Source organism: Limanda limanda, chromosome 2, assembly GCF_963576545.1.
Source record: "Limanda limanda chromosome 2, fLimLim1.1, whole genome shotgun sequence".
NCBI classification, from domain to species: Eukaryota; Metazoa; Chordata; class Actinopteri; order Pleuronectiformes; family Pleuronectidae; genus Limanda; species Limanda limanda.
The window spans coordinates 9062253-9084041 of NC_083637.1; the positions used below are offsets into that span (position 1 = coordinate 9062253).

Consider the following 21789-nt stretch of genomic DNA (forward strand, 5'->3'; position numbering starts at 1 on the left):
GTCAACCAGAGCGAGAGCGAGCGGAGGGCCAGGCCCCCCCCCCCCCCCCCCCACCGAACCTCCAGGGGAAGAGAAACACAAGGGGCTGGTTTACATCCTCAAGTGTCCACGTACTTTATTTATAGTGTGTGATCCAAAACTGTGGGTGTGAGTAGTGATGTTGTAGTTGCACCTGATTTAAACACTGGAAAAATAATCTGAAACAACAAATGCTCAACAGACACTGGAGCACTGATGAGAAAGTGCCGGTCGAACACAGACTGGAAGAGTCAGCTCCCCAAATCTGACAAGTTGCTTCACTGCTGGGGAGGGGTCTGTCCATTCTCCTCCTCCTCCTCCTCCCCCCCCCTCCCAACATGGTACAAAATCTCCATCACTCCCATGGTGCAGTGCTCTTTGACTGTTCACCCCACAGTGTGCGGTTCACTGTGTGTTGCTGTGGTTAGCGAACAGCACCGGGCTCTAAAGGGTCATGTCACTCAACGTGGTGCTGGAGGGTCCGGCACCTTGGGGGTTCCGCCTGACGGGGGGGAAGGACTTCAACCAGCCCCTGACCATCTCCAGGGTGAGTGAGAGAAAACATGAGGATAGAAAAATTACTTTTTTAAATTATAATTCAGTTCAATAACTCAATTTTTATTTAATTTCTCTTTTTGGCACATTTTTGTTTTTTTTCTGGGCAAATGATTTGTTGCTACTGTCAATGTGTTTTTAAACGTTTGCCATAGAGTCCGATGAGTCAGTCTTTGGTTTATGGCCACACTGTGTCTCCAGGGGGCTTCGCTGGAGAGAATGACGTGTGCTATGGGGTCTGCACCTGTGCCACAGTAAATACAAGGGGCTTAGTCCCAAATAGCAGCTTACACTATTCCTCTGACATGTGCACACACACGTGCGTGTGTCGCCGAGTGGAATTCAGACTGAGGAATTTAGGAAAACCTTCCTGAAAATGAGCTCCAGTCCTGCTGAGAGCGTGTGAATCTGATGGAAAAATAAACTTGAATCTCAACAAAGAAACATAAATATTGAATTTCCCAGCTTTGGAATCAGCTTTGTTTTTGCTTTAGTTCACGTTTGTGGCTGGATCCATAGAGGAGAATGAATTTGTAGTGTAACAATGCAGCTGCTCAGGAGACAGTGAAGCTTTATTCCATCACATCATCATTCATCTTGTCTAGGGCACAGGTGGCGCTGAAAGAAAACCGACACGGACGTTTCAGTCCATTAAAGAAAACTCACAGAAACTATCATTTTGCATCAACACATGATTTGTTAGACCGACATCTTAGAAAGAAAAGAGGAAGGAGGTCGTGGCTGCGGACTGAAACTGTCCAATCCCAATTTATCTTCAAAATGATCATTTCCTGGGACTGATGAGGCATTTCCTGTTGTTACGAAGTGCAGCCAAACAACTAAATCGTGTTTCTGTATCAAACTGAAAGAACCAGAAAGAACATAAAATCACCTTATTCCCTTTTCTCCGAAGAAACATAGATGAGAGGATTAAATTTAGCAACAAGTTCAATTAACTTGGCTGGAAACAGACAAACATCATTAAATAAACTAAAATACTAAATCATTGTTATACTGTCCATATGTTTTTGCTAAAACTGACCAGCTCTGGCATTAATAGTTTGATTATTCATGCTTTTTGTGAGGACAACGGATGAAAATATGTCATTGGGGCTAATTCTGGCCTCTTTACAATATTTTTTGTGTTGATCAATGAGCTTTGTCCCTGTCAAATAGATTATTTTAGATATGCTATAAACAAAACATATAAATACATTATATCTAAATTCATTCACAGCCACACACACGAGGAGCAATAAACAAAACCTTGACTATAAAACCTTCACTGCAGATAAACCAGGTAGGATGAGCACAAATTTTTCTAAGTTCACTCATTAATGTGATGCCTACAAATACTTTATTTAGATTTTTCGTTTACATTGAGTCAAAATTCACTCAACAGTAAACAGCCTGAATATGACCATCAGTGTTTGGACTGGTTTGTGGGCTGAATCCCCGGAGCCACACAGGAGCCGGTGTGAGGAGATCCTCTAATCCTGCTCTGTTGGGCCTATGACTGCATCTATATTTAGGGAAAGACCTCAGGAGCTGCTGCCCAAAAGAGTTTAGGCCTCAGACCAGCGGCTCTGCCCAGTCACCTCACACCTGCTGTGTTAGTGGCTCATATGAGAACAGTGGTTAGAGAAGACTGGGAGCGTCAATGTGAGACGTAATGCAAGAAGGAAATTTACTAGAAGGAGGATGTAGACGAGTATTAGAAAAGACTCAGAGCTGCGGTAGACGTGTTCAACACCTTATATTACATTCAGTGAGAGTGTGTGTTAGCTGCTGCAGTGAAGCCACAGATTCACTGCAGCACACGTGAGGCCAGTGTTTCTATTCACTGCCATGTTTGGTCAGGAACATCCTCACGAGCTCAGAAGTTCCCAGCCGCTCGAGGAAAGTAAACACAAGTGATAATCATCTTTTTCTGCTCGCAGCACAGAGCGGCCTTAAAGAGCCACCGACTCGGTCACATGACCACATGGAGACCAGCTCCGCCTTCATGTCACGTTGAGCCGCTGCAAACAGCTGGACCGTTTCCCCAGAGACTCTGGAGCAGCTTTTTAAAAGTCTGAGAGGATCACAGTCGTTTTAGTTTGAGTGAATATTTGCAGACTTTTACCAGGTGGGAAGGATCTGATTAAGGATATAAACTAGATTTATATCCAAAAGTTGTGCAAATTCTAATTGAACTTTAAGAAAAATTGATTTCTTATGTCACTTTATGTATTGCATCCATCCATCCATCCTTTAAAACAAATCAATGGAAACCAATTTACAACTGAGTTGCATTATGGGAAGTGTAGGATTCACTTGTGGAATTATCTGAGCCTGATTCATATGAGGAGTAAACTCAGAAATCTGTGTCCTTGTAACTTTCCAAACTTTACTGACAGATTTTGTTTGGCAGCACAACAAAATTTGAACAGAATTTTAATATAATTAGCAGCATTTTGACCTTATAAAGAAAGGAATGACCAATTGTTGCCTGTGAACTCATTCAGCAGATATGTGAAACCTGCAGTGTTGTGTTTCTGGACAATTAGTAGATGTGGGTCCAATAACTATTCTCCTTTGAGTTTCGTTTCTCAAATGAAAACAACAGCTTTTAGTTTTCACACAACGTTAATATCAAATATCGATGAATGCAGCATTAAGTCCATTATTAAATTGTTTCACTTTTTTACTTTAAATACCTTGACTGTACACAAGTATCTAAAGTGAAAAAATAACTAAGTTTTATATTGAGGGAAACATGAATTGAAATGAGGGGAAGTCGGGAGGATTTAAGGAAGCAAACGAGAGAAAAAAAACAACAGAAAGAAGAAAGCAAAAGAAGACGGAACTTGTTCTTGTGATTTAAACAAAGACGAATGTTTGGACAAGACAAGGAAGCGGCCATGAAACGAAAGGATCCAACTAAACCGGTTCAGGTTCAGGTAACAGACTCCAGAGCAGTAAACCACGCAGTCAGACATCAGCAGTCCAACAAACACTCCACTGTTAATGGCTGCTCCCTCTTTGGCAGCCATGAGACGTCCCTCAGCACTTTCATCCACCGTTATTTATAGGCAGATGAGCTCAGAGAAGTTTCGGTGTAACGTCCCAGTGAAGCTGAGTTTCCTACACCCTGTTATTCAATATGTCTGATCATAGGTCACGACCTGCGGAGCGTGAGTGGGAATGTTGGGATCGGTCTGAGGCTCCGGAGCCGTCCTCCCCGACCTTCACAGCTTTTCCTGGGAGTTCTCATTCATGTTGAGCACTTCCTGGCAGATGGTGCAACATATTCCATCTGGATGCGATCACTTACTGAGAAACTATTTTATCTCCATGACGTGGGACGGACAGTAAACGTGCACACACCAACCAGGCCAGTGGCTTTCTGTGTGGAACGGGAACCTCATTTTTGCACAGTTTACATGTGTAGAACAGAAACTCAGATCCTGACTCTCCGCTGTTATTAGTTTGAATAGTTTGGATTCTTAGTGGAGGCTGTTTCTTGGTATTGAGACCAGGTGAGACTCCGAGAACGAGTCGTGTAAGAGCTGTGATTCCAGCAGGGATCGTGAACAGGGGCCAAGGTCGTGGAGGAATGCATTAAGAGATGAGGTGTCGCTGATGGAGAACAGAATATAAGTTTTCATCAGGCTGCAGCATCTGGGCTGTTGAACAGGTTTTCATGAAGGAACAGAAAGTACAGGACACAGTTTTCTGTTTTCAGTGAAATAACTAATTAACAGAGCAAAGTTCATTTTATAGTTTGTTCACATTGTATTGAACCTTGGAGCCCAATGGAAAAACAATGGTAAGATTCACACTGCAGGACTTCTTAATCATGTTAAGTAGGAACATTTATTTTCATTATTTAAGTTTTTGAGTCTCTGTCCTTTATTTTAATCCTCTGAGTGATTGAATCACTTTTTTGGTTCCTATATGCTATATTCCTATATGCAACGCTGTGCTGAAATAATCACATACCAAGCATTGTCAATAAAAGTTTTTTTAAGGCAAAATCAAAAGCATAATTTACAAAAGACCAACATTAGCCAAAGAAGCATCCGCTGCATTGGTCTTTTCGAAATGAGCCATATTTTATTTTGATTCTGGATTTGATCGATGAAGCAAACTACAGATTCCCTACTTGGAGTGATTAACTTTGTGACACTTGGAAAACAAAAACATTGGAAACCAACATATGTGTTATGAATGTGTCTTTGCATGAATATGAATGTATATATATATATGAAAAATAACCGGACCAAAGTGTTAAGAAGTAATTCTCTGGAATCTACTTCAAGGCACCAATCTTCATTATACAGAATGTGCATCATTTTTTACCCATCAAACCTTTCAGTGAACCCTCATGTCTGATATACAAACATCTGGATTGGTCATGTTTCTCCACTTTTTTATATTGAGTTTACAATCATCCATTTCAATCCAGTTTTTATTTGCTCTCCTTCTCTCTCTCTCTCTCTCTCTCTCTCTCTCTCTCTCTCTCTCTCTCTCTCTCCCCCTCTCTCTCTCACTCCTCTCTCTCCTCTCTCTCTATCTCTCTCTCTCTCTCTCTCAGATCACCCCGGGCAGCAAAGCCGCCGTCGCCAACTTGTGCGCCGGCGACGTCCTCCTGGCCATCGAGGGAGTCCCGGCCTCGGACCTGCTGCACAGCGAAGCCCAGAACAAGATTAAAGAGTCCAGCAGTCAGCTCTGTCTCACTGTGGAAAGGTCGTTAAATTCACGAGCTACGAGAGACACCTGTACAATATCATAAAACTCAATACAACAGCTGGGAAGGAATCACTGTGTTTATGTAGCTCTCATTTTTCCATTCCTGCGTCCAGCAGCTGTTGATCTAATTCCTAGTAACGTTTGAAGGCCATTGTTATGAAGCTGTATTGAATTACAAATGGTTCAGTCGTTCCTTTTACTGTGTCCATCCTCTGAACTGTATCAGGTCAGATATCGAGCTGCTTTCACACACAAACAGATAAAAGAGAAACTCAGGACAAAAGTCCAGAAAATATGGTTCAGACATTTTCCTGACTTTGCTTTTCATAATTGAAGAATGGAGGAAAATGACCCACATCAGCACAGGCATTGGTCCTTATCGCCAAAAGCTCTTGAACCTCATTGTCTTTCCATGTTGACGTCTCTGCAAAATGAATCATCCAGTAAATCAGTTCAAATCTAATTCTCAAATGATCTTGAGATCCTTGCAAAGGTTAAAAATCCCCGCTCTTTTCTTATATGAACCACATATCAACCCTTAAGAGTCCAGAGTTCCATCTGTTTTATATTAATAATAAAACAAAAGAGGACTTTATTGTTTTGTATCATTCAGAAATGATCCAAGACCGAAAATAGCAAACTGCTTCCTGGAGCTTTCCTTCCACCATCTGCACTTAGTTGCAGCTGTGAGCATGTTTTAACTTTTTACATGTGAATTAAGTTTTATGAGACAATAGTACTGAACCAAACCTTACAAAATCACACACACACACACACACACTTACCAGGATCTGTGTTTGAAACCCAGGAATGAAGCCAGACTGTGGACGCCTCGTGTCATGGAGGAGGGCCGAGCTCATCCGTATAAAATCAACCTGGAAGCAGAGCAGCAGGTTTGTAAACGTGTCAGCAAACCTCATTCACCACATTCTGCATCTACACCTTCATCTCACATCTCCTCTTCTTGTTTCCTCCGCTCAGGAGTTCAAGCCGATTGGCACCGGTCACAACCGCAAAGCTCAGCCGTTTGTCGCGGCAGCAAACATCGATGAGAAGCGCCAGGTGGTCAGCTCGGCCTACAACACCCCCATAGGCCTCTACTCCTCGGGGAACATCCAGGACGCCATGGAGGGTCAGATCCGAGGGATCGTCCCCACGAAGCCTGAGAGGTGACTGGTCCCTGCAGCTCATCAGGAGTCAAACACAACAGAAACTAACAGCATGTGAGGTGTTCAATCTGTTCATCTGTGTTTGGAACAAGGTCCAGGTACTGAGGCCGCTTCAGGCAGTGATGCAGCACTTCTGGTCTTCTGGTGGCCCCCTTGTAAAATAGCCATGTGGCCCAAATATCTTAAAACAAATGTTGCTCTTTTTTGGGAAACATGACTATGGCCCAAATGGTACCAAACTAATTCAGGCCACCTTTGGTACCGTTGGTTGTCATGGGGTATTGCTATGGCTGACTTGTGGCCCAGATCTGGCCCAGAACAGGTGCGGACCGTTCAGGTGCCATCATTCCATGTGGTACGTGGGCCGGATGTGGGATGTGGGCCAAATCTGGGCCAAAACATACACACACACACACACACACGAAGAATAGTGTTAATTTAATTCTAAGCTAATATTTAGCAATATTCAAATGAAATTCAAATTAATGTAATAACATGATAAGAAAAAAATACTATATATACAATTAGGCACTGCAAGGGGAATGTAAAAAATAAACCATAACACGTATACAAAATTATCCGATAATACATAGAGTAAAATAGCTTTTTATATAATATCATAGTAAACAAATTAATATGCAAAAGAAATTTATATAAACTGAATATTAATAAGCAGAAATTGGTTATCTATCCATCCATCCATCAGTAATTATCTTATAAGCAGGGTACTAAAGCTGAAGCCCATCACGGTTAACAGAGCTGAATACATCTGGCACCGGTCGACTAACTAACTAAGTAACTAAGTAACTAACTAACATTACATCACTTTCAGGGCCTCAAGGTCTCTTAATTTTCCCTCAGTGGGTATATATGATAAAAGCCTGTGACAGAATCTGTGGATCTTGTTCCTGCTGTGATTTCTCCTCTGTATCTTCCTGCAGTAACGTTCCATTCACTTGAATCCACCTGCTCTTCACATGACTCACAGGCTAAATCGATGTGCCACTCAGTGGGACAGTTGTTCTGAAGGTGTCACAGCTTGTCAGCGCCTCAGCCCTCACATCCCGCCCTGTGGATTTCAGGAGGCCACCCGATATATATACGATGTGTCAGCCTGAGGATATATGACCACAGGACGTCGGAGCCAATGCCTCCATCGCTTACGCACAATTTATGAGCGAAACATGACTCACAACAACCGTATGTCGCGACAACTGATACAACTCGCTCTGATGGTTTAGATTCATTTATATGGACGTTGTGATGGATTTAAAACTGCAGAACTCATATCACGATAGGAATCTGTTGCACTGTGCAGAACGACGGCAGCTTTACATCTCAACCAGAGCTGTTTTCATTCATCAACATCATGTCCTGCTCTGCTCTCTGTGGTCGAGTCCATCAATTGATTCTTTACTCATCCTCCTTTTCTCCTTATAAGGACGAAACACGATGCTGTAGCTCTGTGAAGTCGACCAGCTGCTTCTCACCTGATAAAAAACAAAACACACAGGGGCAGTGAAGTTAAGATAATAAAACAGTTTGAGCATGAAACCATCCGTCATCATGAGGTGGAATCTGGGTGGTCTGACAAAAAGTTGAATCTATCACTGTCAAAAGACTGATGTGTATTATGTGTGTGTGTGTGTCTGTGTGTGTGTTTCTCTGTGTGTGTGTGTGTGTGTGTGTGTGTGTGTGTGTGTGTGTGTGTGTCTGTGTGTGTGTCTGTGTGTGTGTCTGTGTGTGTGTGTCTGTGTGTGTGTGTGTGTGTGTGTGTGTGCTCAGTCCCAGGACTCTGAGCAGCATCGAGGAGTCTGACGTCTACCGGATGCTGCAGCAGAACCAGGAGGATCCTCAGGAGCCTCGACAGTCTGGCTCCTTCCGGGCGCTGCAGGATTTTATTGACAGTGATGGTGAGTTCTTCCTTTCACTTCCAGACAAATGCATTTCCTCCACGACACAAACAGCATTCTACAGGTTGAAATGATCCAGTAGAGAGAAGAGACGGTCTTGCAGACGTCTTAGAGACCCTGCAGAGATATTTTCTCAATTATCTGCTGTGGCCTCTGTGACAAAAGTTTTGGTTGTTCCAACATAGAGAATCTTCTATTTTCTTTTTTCTGAGCTCTTCTTGCTGGTTTGTAGTTGGAAAACTGTTTTCGGAAAACTTTTACCTAGCCTCTATGCATCAGATATGCCGACTTTTATGACCCTTAGCGACACAGAGTTTTACTCCTTTACCTTTAAGTTGCTTGTTTTTAAGCTAATTCTGAACATTGTGACAATAAACTTTGTATAAAGATGGACGACACGTCTCCACTTCCTCCCGTTGTAAAAAGATGGATGCTGCCATCTTGTGGTTTGGATCCAGGTCCCTCAGATATAAGCACTCGCCCAATTGACTCAGTCTCAGCTGTCAATCATGAAGTTCCAGCTCACCAGAAAAATGAACCCATGAACAACTATCAGTGCGATAAGGACGACACTTAAAATTACAGAAAAAACGTTTTAGTTTGACCTTTAATGCAGTCAGCCACCAAGGGGCAATCAGGATTTGGCCTCACTTTTGGCTTCAGCTGTCATGTCGTCCATCTTTATGTACAGTGGATGATTATGACACCAGCAACAGATGTGAACTGTACAACATTAGAACTTGAATCATTGATGGTATATTTAGATTCTGAGTGACTAACCAGTCTCGTAACAGCCACAATTAAAGCTACACAATAAGCCAATGTGACACAATCCCTCTGTTCCCCTAATTATATGAGGTGTGTTGTGTTGGAGCTACACAATACGTTGTTACAGAACCACTCCTACATGTGTTTCCTTCAGTAGTTGATGAGTATGAATGAGTCCTGGTGGCGTGGGGGGTGAAATGTGTCTGTGACCCGACCAGAAGAGTCTTTGAAGTGACTCGAGTGCTCGTGAGCGTCCCTGTCTCTGAAGGGTTTTGTTTTGTGTGGTTGTCCTGTAATCATGTCCAGTATTGTTTTGTTGCATGCCCTCTCTCTCTCTCTCTCTATCTCTCTCTCTCTCTCTTGCACTCGGGCAGGCACACGTCCCATTGTGACCAGGACAGTTAAAGCCCCAATGAACAAACCGACGCCACCCACAGGAAACCTGCAGAAACTGCCCGTCTGCGACAAGTGTGGGAATGGGATTGTGTGAGTAAAAATAGAAGGAATCATCTGTGAATCACATTTCAGACGTTTCAGGAATCGGTCCAAACAAAGGCTGAGAGGAACGTGCAGGAACAAAACAGCAGCACAAACTATGTGAAGCTTGTAGAGACGAGGAAACACGGCTCTGTCTGAACACACTGTTCAGAATGTGAACTGTACCTTATGCACTTCAATAGATAATTAGTATTTACTGTTTATTTACTTTGTTTAAATCACATTTTAAATCATATATTTAAAATACCCTACCGGCAAATTATGTAATAAAATGATTCATTAAATTCACTGTTTAATATGTAAATATAAAACCATTAAGATGACTTTTAAGATATTAAAGATATTGTATACATACTGTGTATTCTTACCAAAAGTAAGACAATTTTTTCAGCATTTTCAAAATACATTGATACTATTATTTGTGGTTTTATAGTGAGTCCATCAGTGAGAGTTATTTATCCCTGTTAAACATATACATTTTTATAGTATATTTTGTTTTTCAATTTCTTTAAAGTATTTTAGAGCACAAACACTTAAGTTGTAAACAAACCTGTCCTAAACTAGAATGGCATAAATACTGTTTTTTACTGTGTGATACTGTATGATGATGCTGTAATTATTTATACTCAGTTCTTTGCATCGAACCCGTCCCTCTCTGTGTTTGTGATGGTGCAGCGGGACGGTGGTGAAAGCTCGGGACAAGTATCGCCACCCCGGCTGCTTTGTGTGCTCCGACTGTGACGTCAACCTCAAGCAGAAGGGCTACTTCTTCGTGGAGGGGCAGCTGTACTGTGAGGCCCACGCTCGGGCCAGAACGAGACCACCAGAGGGACACGACCTGGTCACGACTTATCCCTCTGCATAGATCCCTCCTCCTCCTCCTCCTCCTCCTCCTCCTCCTCCTCCTCCTCCTCCTGCCAGCACAGACACAAGCACTTACACATGCAAACACACACACTTCAGCACACACTCCTCAGTCGTACGTGGAAGGGGTCCTCTGCACTTTGAGGTTGTCTGTGTGCAGTCACTTTTCAGTGTGGATCCTGTAAGTAACTCCCACATGTAGGAACATTTCACATGTTTGTAAAGGTCCAACAGAACTCGTCTCTGTACTTCTGATGTCTTTTCAATAAAGACCCTCTGTTCCTACTGTAAGACGACGTGTGTGTCAGTGTGTGTGCGTGTGTGCGTGTGTGTGTGGAGTCCTGATGTGAAAAGCACAAACTGCAGGTGTGGACACACTTCATCAGTCCACACGTTTCTCCCTCATCAGAAAAAAGTAGAAGATGTTCACACCTACAAGCTCCTGTCAAAGGATTTATTTGTCGTAGGGATGTTTTGAGCACGAGGCTCAAAATACATATTCGCCATCTTAAATAATTAATCATCGATCGACAATCGATTATATATGATTATGGTTCTCAGAGTCTCAGACAAATTCTGAACAACAGGTGAATGGATATTTGGCTCAGACAAACTCGGTTAGGTTGACAGATGAAGATGTCGGCAGGTGGAGCAGGACGTCTGTTCTACATCTGTTCAGGGACTTACAGATAAAAAGATTAATGTGCACTTTCCCCGTTCAATAAATCAACTAATAATTAACTGAACAGCCAGAGAACGAATTATTCATTATCCACCATTAGATAATTTCCATTTAATAAGTTTATATACTGAAAGGATAAAGGTTATACAACTGTGGAGGCCGAGGCTACAGTGAAACCACCTTCACCCATGTTTGTCTCATTTAAAATGTATTATACATTTATAATTTTATACATTATTTTAAACTCAAGTCAAGATCCAAGGTCAAGTTTTCAGCGTGTGGAGCTGAAACTACGGCATCAGGGTCGGACACAAGCTTCTGCAATGAAGTATTGAAACGGTCAGGAAGAGAAAACAGAAAATTATTTTATGTATGATTTTAAATAACTAGATTCTAAAGCATCAATACAAGAATTCAGTCAGTTCAGTGTTACACTGAGAGGAGGGAGGAGACTCTGTTGAGACACTGGAGGGCGCTGCAGGGTCATTCTTCATCTCCCTTGGCAACAGAAAGAACTTTATCTCACCAGGTCTACAGTTTGCACTAGGTCTACTGTTTATATATATAAATGTATATATATATATATATATATATATATATGTGTGTACAGCTGATCACTGTAGTGCTAAATACAACAATTACATTGGTTATTGATTAATTGCCTTTAAAATGTAAACAGACAAACTCCCCACAGTCCCACAAGTGGAGAACTGGAGACCAAAGACATCTGTGAAAACTGCATTAATGAAATGTGATGATGTCACAATAATATCAAATCAAGTCAACCTGCTTATATCAACAAACATCGTCAACCAATACACTTCTCCATGCATTGATTTTCAAAACCTGTATAGAAAGATGACCGACTCATTTAGACGCAATATCCATTATTTTAACTCACTGGAAAAATTAACATGTGAACATGCATCATATAAAATAGATCATCATATACAGTATCTAGCTAAAATGCTCAAAATATTGAACGTGTCCTTTACTTTAGGGTTGGTTGTGCTGTCTGCTAACATGGAGGCGGCAGGAGTTATGACCTATACTGCAGACAGCCACCAGGGGGCAATCCAGATGCTTTGGCTTCACTTTAAAGGAGCAGTCATGTCGTCCGTCTTTATATACGAAGTCAAAACTCTCCTAAACCGCTAAAAACGATTTATCAAAACAGACAAAATCAGAAAAGGACAAAGGTCACGATCTACTCTAATCTAATCTACAAAAATAACCAATAAATAGCTTTAATCAACCAAACGCTAAAGGCCGTAAAGGTTTCAGAGTCTTCTCTTTCAGAGTGCATCCTAATAAATATATTTTATAGTAACTGCATCCAGATTAAATGGACCACAGTGAATCAATGACAACAGAAAACCATGATGCACGATTGATTGAAGAGGCGCAGTGTTCTTTATGTGAACCACTGACTGAATATGCTGCCTCACTGTTTCAATTCCAGCACTTAATTATTTCACAAGCAAGATAGAAGTAAGTGGCCAAAATCGATTTTCTCTCCACGGACGAGATGTCGTAAATCAAATATGACTTCTTCCCGAATAGAACGAGAGTCCAGAGAAAGTCTTTCTCTATATGAAAAAAAAACAAAAGACGGGACCATCCGTAAACCAGGATGAATTCAATTAGTTTGCAAACTATTGTTCATTTGACTCGATTAGCAAGTATCCTCCTGAGAGCACGGTTTGTGACAGCCGCGGTCGCTCGATAACATCAGACGGTTAAAGAAGCACTTATTGATTGACCCCGTGAATGGCTTTACTAAAAATGGAGCTAATATCCCGGTGCCCCAGGTCCTCACGCTCACGCAGAGGGAATCAGCGAGGAGCCGGTCAACAGGAAGGGCCCTTCAGAACCCCTGCACCGGTGCAATCATTGTGAAAGCAAACAGTGGTAATTAGGACGCTCGCTGTGAACAAAGACGAGAGGGTGGAGGGGAGTGGGAGGGAAGGAACTGTCTGATACATAAATAAGAATAATGAAAACACACAAGAAGAATCTGCACGTCCCCCATATTCACATCATGAATTCACATTTATTTTGTTATCTTGTTTGTATATTTTATCATGCAGTAAAAGTGACCACCAACACGTCAGCCTCTAGGTTTCCACCTCTGTCCATTTGTTTGTTTATCTGCAGGATTACACAAAAACAGGTCCCACAGAACTAAGTGCAACCAGGCTGACAACATGTGTGCTGTTATCATATATAGAGCACATGTTCTATAAGCCACACATCTGAATGATGTAACACTCGCTGGATGAGTAGATCCCACTGGATATCAACACAAACACACACCCCCGCAGGTCTGCAGCTCCCTGCCTCAGGACCCCCCTCGTTTAAAAACCATGCACTGGAGCCGGAGGAGACAAGATGCTAGAGAAGACAAATATTAACATTAATCAAGCCAAATAAATCTAATTTCTCTTTTGCTAAGGGATCCCATTGGGGTTGGGATTGAATTACACAGTTTTGTCAGATCAAACCTGGGACAGTGCTTTTCGGATAAGTACATTTTGACGTTTTTACGTCATTCGATGTAAGATAATGTACCAAACAAACAGGTACCAGTACGTTTATTATAAGGCTGCATCTATACATGGATTGATTTTTTTTTCAATTAATCTGGAATGTCAAAAAAACGTATCTAACAAAGTTAAAGAAAGTTTGTGTTAAATCCATCCACCAAGTTTTCTTTTAGATTTAGTTTAATTTCAGTAATTTTTGCATTAATCCTGCTGATGAACAAACAAATGAAAAGAATGAAAAGAGGTGAAAACATAACTTCCTACGTGTATTTTCACAATTTAACTTCTTTGCCTCAAATCTGATTTCTATGTTGATCAATCCTCACCTTAATAATCTTCACGGCATCTCAATAAAAGCATCTACAACAGTTTCAAATGCTGCGTCATCTTTCAGATTCATATTATCGAACACATCAGCAACGATCCTCCTGACACATGCGCACACAGACGAACTGCATCAACAAAGAGGAACGTCCATCAGAGTCTAACACACAAATACCTGAGTAGACGAGCACTAACGTTTGGGATCAGAGCTGCTATGAACTGCACCTCAGTGTAGTGAAGATAATTCAGTAATTTAAAATTTGAAGACTTTCTCAGTCATTTCTCCCAAACCGTACACAAGTCACCATCCTTAGACTTCCCATCAATGAACATCAGTGAGCCTGAAGTGACACTGCGACTTTCTTCACACGTTGGTTTGATGAGTGCAAACCCTGAAGTCCTGCTTCCGTGCGTCTCTGCGTTTGGAGCGACTGGAGGCGAAGGGCCAGTAGCACACGGACGAGAAGGCCGACCTGTAATTGTTGTTCATCCACCCGTACAGGATGGGATTGACGAACGTGGAGCACATGGCCACGATGTGGAACACGGTGAACAGCAGCTTGAAGTCCTTCATGGACAGCACATTGCTGTCGATGTCGGCAGCCAGCTGTAACGCATGGAAGGGCAGCCAGCTGATGGCGAAGACCGCCACCATGGTCAGCAGCATCTTGGTGGTCTTCTTCCTGCGCTGGTGGCGGTCATTCCGGCCCCCGCTAGCAGTGTGATTCTTCAGTTTGTTCCAGATGCGGATGTAAGCCACAGAGTTAATGGCCAGAGGGAGGCCGTATTGACCCAGGAGCATTGATATACTGTAGATGGTTCCGTTCATGCTGCTTTCTGGCCACTCCTCCATACACACCTGAATAGACTCGTTGGGCCACAGATAGATCGTACCGTACTCCCTGAAGATGGCGAGCGGACTGGCCAGCAGGGCGCTGACGGTCCAAGTCATGACAATCACCAGCGCGCACATGTCTCTGGACATCTTGGTCTCCGTGTGGTAGACGATGCTCCTGTGGCGGTCCAGGGCGATGATGTTCAGGGTGATGGTGGACACGTGCACGGCCATTTCTTGGGCGCAGGGCAGCATGAAGCACAGCACGTGGCCGAACTTCCACTCCCCGTACAGAGTGTTGACGAGAGTGAAGGGCAGGCACAGCGTGTTGACCAGCAGGTCGGCCACCGCCAAGTTCACGATGAAGAAATTGGTCACCGTCCGAAGGTTCCTGAACTTGTAGACGACGTAAATCACCAAGGAGTTTCCAATGACTCCGAACACGATGATGGTGCTGTAGGCGAGGATGAGAACCACTTGGACTCCCACCAGCTTGGTGCTGTCGTCCAGCTGCAAGGAGTTCACATCATTCACGGCGGCTGCGGTCGAGCAGCAGTTGGAAGATTTAACTTCAAGTGGTGAATCTTCCCCTTGAGTCGAGTTCAGTTGATCTGATGCCTCCATGGCTGAGAGTCAGTCCCCATAAGTCTCTCTGTGGAAAGAGTTCTGAGTTAAGGGGCAATAAAGAAAATAATAAGAAAAGAAAAACAACTCCACTGACGCCTCGTAAATTCAATATTCAATTAATTTACACATGTTGCACTGTATTGCACAATCATATTGCAAAGCCAATCTGTTAGTTGTACATGTGAAGAGTGGGCATCACAGAGACAGGCTGCAGGTGATGCCTTCAGGACACTGACCCAGGAGCGGAGAATAGATAGATAGATAGATAGATAGATAGATAGATAGATAGATAGATAGATAGATAGATAGATAGATAGATAGATAGATAGATAGATAGATAGATAGATAGATAGATAGATAGATAGATAGATAGATAGATAGATAGATAGATAGATAGATAGATAGATAGATAGATAGAGTACTTTATTCATTCCCAAAGGGAAATTAAGTTGTCATAGCAGCCGGTATATTTGAATACAATAAAATACAATACAATAGAATTGTATTTTAGAAAGAGAATGAAGTATTTACTGATAGCTCTCACTGTCAGAAGCTCAATTAAGTGTCACTTGATGAATTCAAGTTACAATTCTCTGTTTCCAGCCAATAAAGGAACTGATGAGCTTGTAGATTTTAACTTCTACTGCAAAAAGGCACAATACACATTTGTTTGAGGGTGGATTTTCACTACTTTCCTATACCCTTGTTATTAATTGTTGTTAAATTGCTTTTAAAGTGAAAGTTGAAATGCAGCTGTCTGGTGAAAAATTAAAAAATACATTACAAGTAATAAAATCACCTCATACGCAAACCTACCGTGGAATAGCAGCCAACCTCTCATTTCAAGTGTCTGGATGAAGAGATTAAAGATCAACAAGCCTTTTTTTGTTCCACTCACCTCAACCTGCGGATTCTTTTAAACGTCCAACCCTCCGTGTTTCTGTGGAAATCCAGATAAACAACCCGATGGAACTCCTTCCAACACCGAGGGGACAACCTTCTCCCATCAGAAGCAAAGCGCGCAGCATCAGCCAGTGCGCGCTGCAGCCGGTTTGGCACCGAGCGCGCATCCCCGGCCCCGAGAGACTGTGAGAGACCCCCACATGAGGGGGGGTTGGGGGGGGAGGAAACACGTCCACCAGTCATCAACGACGGGAAACACTGAGGTGATGTCTGCCGCCTGTTTGCTCTGCACTGGGTCGTTTTAACGAGCTCCTTCTCCTGCTCGAATGGCAAATGTCATATTTCTGCCAATTTGTGTAAATCAGAATGAAAAAGCTGGTGCAGAGGCTTGTTATGCAGAGGCAGCATCTGTATTGAGATATTGGTAAATAGCACACAGACAGTGTGAGAAGTAGAATCAGAACACAAGCCATTATATTAAGCTTGAGGTTAATTAATGTTGGATAATGAGCTTTTAAAGTCCAATCCCTCTGCAAAGGGAGCCACAAGCTTTATTTAAGGTTTAGGAGACATGTTTCTGCAAAGGGTCACGAATCTTTCTCGTTAAAACAAACAGAGTGATTCCAAGGTTTCTATAGAAATGGAATTAGAAGCGATTTGAAGACATTCACCAAACTGTTCTCAAAGCAGGTTTATAATATTTAAAGCTCCCAACAGTGGACTATACAAACATAAATGGATTTGTCCGCACTGCCATCCATCCATCCATCCATCCATCCATCCTTCAATTCATCCTTCAATCCATCATCCATCACATGACGCAGAGATGTGTCCCTGAACACGACAGCATCACTTTAGCCCTGATGACTTGAAGCATTTCAAGCAAACTGCCACTTTACTGAGATAAACATAGACCAAAATAATCGTGTCTTCACTATCACTTCACTATTACTTCACTATCACTATGACTTCACTATCACTCCCACTATCCAGAAATGAAGCCTCTTGAATGATGACGTCATTTGGAGCCTGTGAAGAAGCGATTGAAGGACGGAGCCACAAAATCAAGGTCCTGCCGATACACACACACACATAAGCAATCACAATTCAGTCCAAGCTGTCCATTATGACCTTTCACCCAGTTTAATAACCCAGACCTTTCATGTTGTGTTCAATGACAGTGAGAGATCACAGTTGAATGTGTGGTAAGATGCAGACGACCCACTTCGAACTTCATAAGTTGGTTTTAACTGGTATAAAACAAAACACCATGTGGCCATTAGAACGTGAGTTAGTGTCAAAGTGAAACTACACAGATGAGGAAGTATTGAGAGAAACCAGGAGACGCTGAATAGATGAGTTTGAGGATCTCTGTAAATTTAGAAGTTTAAGTAATGACCTTGTTTGAATGTCCAGCCAGTTGTGTTTTAGCTCTGGAACCACAGTAAATGTTTACCTGACATTTTCCTCTTTTCTACAATCCCCAGTTCTCTAGACAATTTAACATTTTTACTTTGCTTCCTTTCCAACTGTTTTCCATTCAGGACCGTGCCACAGTTAAGTAACTTTATTGTCACTGTGATGGATCGGGCTGCACAACTCAAGACACTATAAAGAGTTTGCTGTTATATCTTAATCCAATCAGTGGAGGAATGGATATCGGTTGATGCCAAGAATGATATAAGCACATTTAAGAATTCTAAAGCTCAGAGGGAGTGGTTGCAAAAAACTTTTTAGCTTAATAAACAAATAAAGAAAAAGAACAAACTGCCTGTTCTAACCAAACATCTGGTTAATGAAACCAATGAGATTGAAATCAGAAGTGACAGAAAACCAAATCTGTGAGTGACTCCTTTCACATTCAGGTAAAGTCATTACAGTCTTTGGTTTCAATATTGATAATAGAGGGGGCTTAGAGAGCGTGAACATGCATTTTGAATAAGGTGAAAAAGAAATCCTTGATCCGCCCATTAAACTGGATCCACTGCGAAATGTTTTGAGTTCCATTCTTGCGTTTTGCCCCACCCCTCCACACACTCTTCTGGAAATTGACTGAGTGGTCTTTGCCTAATCCTGCTAACTTAGTAACAAATGCAGAACAAAATATAAGTAAAAATACATGCTGTAATTATTCCATCCTTGCACCATTACCCTGTCTTTGAAAAGATGAAATGTATATGAGGCCGAATTCATCTGCTCGTCTATGCTTTATTGATCCTACGTAGTACAGATTGTCTCAGCTCCTTCGTATGGCTTGTCTCTCTCCACTGCACTAAACAACATCATGTTGCTGAGCTGGTAACTGAACATGACAGCGGAGAGCAGTGACTGATTAACGATCGGCTCCGTCTGAGCAGAATCATGCTCCACAGATATGTGACGGGACAGAAGTCCAACGGAATACCTGCAGGATCCTTCAGGGCTCTCACACTGTGTCTGTGGAGTACAGCGGCCCATTGATCATCCTGAGCAGCACAACCATTAAGATGCAGAGCTACACAGGACCCTGATGTCAGGGATACTTCATCCTGGCCTATTAAATGAGATTATTGAACAAATGTCACCTGTTCTTTACAATGCTGCCGACCGCTGCTCCATGTCATGATTCATCCTCCAACTACCAGCATGAAGGTGAACTGCTTAAAGGAGACACATTATTATCATATTCAGGTTCATCGTTTTGAATTTGAATATTATTTGAAACTATTTACAAATTCTAATGTTCAGTAAACACTTCACTACACTCATTCTGTCCATTGCTGCAGCTCTTCTTTTCAGCCTCTGTCTGAAACACTTGGTTTTAACTCCTGTCTTTTTAAGGCCCCCCTCCCCATAAAGTCTGCTCTGATTGGCCAACTGAACCACTCATGAGAGGAGCTCCCTTTATCGTGGACTTTGGGCTATTTAGCTCTGCATAACATTTACATTAACAGAAAACCTGTAAAACACACTAAAGGTATGAAAAACATAACAATTATCAAATATCTCCTTTAAACCAGAAGAAGTTCTCTTTACATTTCGTGTAATAGTTGCTGTGCTGTTATAGTTTTTGGCCTGAGCTGAAGTTAATGACATTAAGGCCATTGTTTTCATTCTGGTTGATATTTTGCAAAAATCAGGACCTACATCAACACAGTCTACATGAAGCATTGGTGCTTGTTTTCAATTAGAAATCAAATAATTACTTTCTTCACGCATACAGTATTGGCTTATATTACCTACACCAAGGTGGTTATGTTTGTTCCCCTGCGGTGGGATGGTCTGTCTGTCAGTTCCTTGGTCCATCAGTCGGTGGTTTGGTTGATCGGTGGGTTCGTTGGTATTTCAGCAGGATTACACAAACACTGCTGAATAGATTTCAGATGAAAATATTGACCAAGAAAGAACAAAAAGTATGCCATCTGGCCTCAGCTGACTTATTTTATTTATTCAGACCTAATGAGAAAATAGAGGTGTTTTCTTCTCGTGAACAGCCGAGCAGGTTTCACCTCTTGGAATATGTTTTCTTCTCCGTTCATCTGCACACACACACACACACACACACACACACACACACACACACACACACACACACACAGCAGAGTCTTTTATGAATCACAATGAGTTGATCATGATACGCCCTCAGTCATGGCTGCTGCAAATTTACTGTTAAATAACAAAAATGCATCATCCTTCCTTTTCACATGCACCTGGATTCCACTTCGTGTACGGAATCAATCTTCCTCATTTGTATCCGTGTTACATTTTCTTTAATTGTGTTGTTTACCAGGTGCCGACTGTGTTGAGGCTGAATACATTGGTAAAATCTCATTGTAACATATTTATCTCCATTTGTACTGAATGCAGCATCACTAAACGTATTTAATCACAGCTCTTCGTTAAAGTTTAAAGTAAAAATCGTGGTCTTGTTTATGATTTTATTGTTTCACAATGACTTCAGACACAACTGATAATTAACTTTGAATCCAAACCACCTAAATCCTGTCCAATTTCGTCCGTTGGGATCTTCTTGCTTTTTCTCGCTCTCTCTCATTATCTCTCTCCTCCCTAATAGATAGATGGATAGAGATAGATAGATAGATAGATAGATAGATAGATAGATAGATAGATAGATAGATAGATAGATAGATAGATAGATAGATAGATAGATAGATAGATAGATAGATAGATAGATAGATAGATAGATAGATAGATAGATAGATAGATAGATAGATAGATAGATAGATAGATAGATAGATAGATAGATAGATAGATAGATAGATAGATAGATAGATAGATAGATAGATAGATAGATAGATAGATAGATAGATAGATAGATAGATAGATAGATAGATAGATAGATAGATAGATAGATAGATAGATAGATAGAGAGATAGAGAGATAGAGGGATGAGGTCAGAGGATGTTATGGAAGATTGATGATGTGGTAAATTCAGCTAAATAGATCCCTGTAACCTGGGTATGAACCAGAATCACATGTTTAAGTATGCAGCCCTCATCTTAAGATTCTCTGTAATTCCTCCTTGTATTTTCAGTTAGTTCTCTCCTCTAGGGAATGATCCCTGACCTGTTAATGGATGAGTATAGAACATGGGACATCGTCATTAGAGATGAGGCATGTCTTTATGAATACAATATTTCATTTACATTACATGCTTAGACACATGCAGTTATGTCCTGTTGAATCACGGGATTTGGGTCGTTGTTTTGCCTTGGGTCGCAACCTCTCTAGATAATGTGGGCTTGACTCCTGCAAAGACAGACTTCACTATTGGCTGTGGTGTCTCTGGGTATCTAGCTACCCGTCCTGATCTGTGAACGTCTTTGTAATAAAACTTGTACTGTACAGGCAGGTTCTGGGTCCGCAGAGAATTCTTCCTTCAACATCATCTTCAACATCATCGACCTCTCGGCTGCCCAGAATATAAGATAATGATTTTAGAGCACAGACTCCACTGGTCACCATGGCCTACAGTAAATCAAACAGTGAACAGCTACAGAAAGCTTGGCTGGCATCTCACAATCTGCATTAATGGTTTTGCTTTTATGCACCATGTTAACTAATTGTTTTTTCTATGAATCCTGAACACTTACATATTCTAAAATTTAATCTTTTGAAAGTTGACATACAGATAGTGTGTGTGTGTGTGTGAACAAGTGTGAAGTGAAATATCTGTGTCACCTCTCAAGGATTTTTTTCCTCCTTTGCACTTGTTTGCCCATAAATCATTCTTGAAGTCAATTTCATCCCTTTTATGGAGTTAAATAAACCTAATATTTTAGCAGGCGGATCTACAATCAGCATTAAACTATGATAAATGTTTATTAAGTTAAATAAATACTCCATGTCTCCT

The 21789-nt window shown here is 41.6% G+C and overlaps 2 protein-coding genes across 2 annotated transcripts; one reads left to right on the forward strand and one right to left on the reverse strand.

Moving 5' to 3' along the window:
• Positions 1 to 406: 406 nt before the first annotated feature.
• LOC133024831 (PDZ and LIM domain protein 3-like) lies at positions 407 to 10810 on the forward strand. Its single transcript, XM_061091998.1, has 7 exons — positions 407 to 565; positions 5153 to 5304; positions 6116 to 6200; positions 6289 to 6476; positions 8262 to 8389; positions 9532 to 9643; positions 10331 to 10810. The coding sequence occupies exons 1-7, from the start codon at positions 473 to 475 to the stop codon at positions 10518 to 10520; spliced, it is 948 nt and encodes a 315-aa protein (XP_060947981.1). The 5' UTR covers positions 407 to 472; the 3' UTR covers positions 10521 to 10810.
• A 3625-nt stretch (positions 10811 to 14435) lies between these two features.
• npy2r (neuropeptide Y receptor Y2) lies at positions 14436 to 15546 on the reverse strand. The gene has a single exon (XM_061083373.1). The coding sequence runs from the start codon at positions 15528 to 15530 to the stop codon at positions 14436 to 14438; it is 1095 nt and encodes a 364-aa protein (XP_060939356.1). The 5' UTR covers positions 15531 to 15546.
• Positions 15547 to 21789: the final 6243 nt, after the last annotated feature.

Excerpts from the sequence above, each read along its gene's own strand:
- LOC133024831 (XM_061091998.1), top strand. The coding sequence starts at position 473 with ATGTCACTCAACGTGGTGCTGGAGGGTCCGGCACCTTGGGGGTTCCGC. Across the intron at positions 5,305-6,115 it reads CTCTGTCTCACTGTGGAAAG|GAATGAAGCCAGACTGTGGA; the intron begins GTCGTTAAATTC and ends TTTGAAACCCAG. Across the intron at positions 8,390-9,531 it reads GGATTTTATTGACAGTGATG|GCACACGTCCCATTGTGACC; the intron begins GTGAGTTCTTCC and ends GCACTCGGGCAG.
- npy2r (XM_061083373.1), bottom strand. The coding sequence starts at position 15,530 with ATGGAGGCATCAGATCAACTGAACTCGACTCAAGGGGAAGATTCACCA.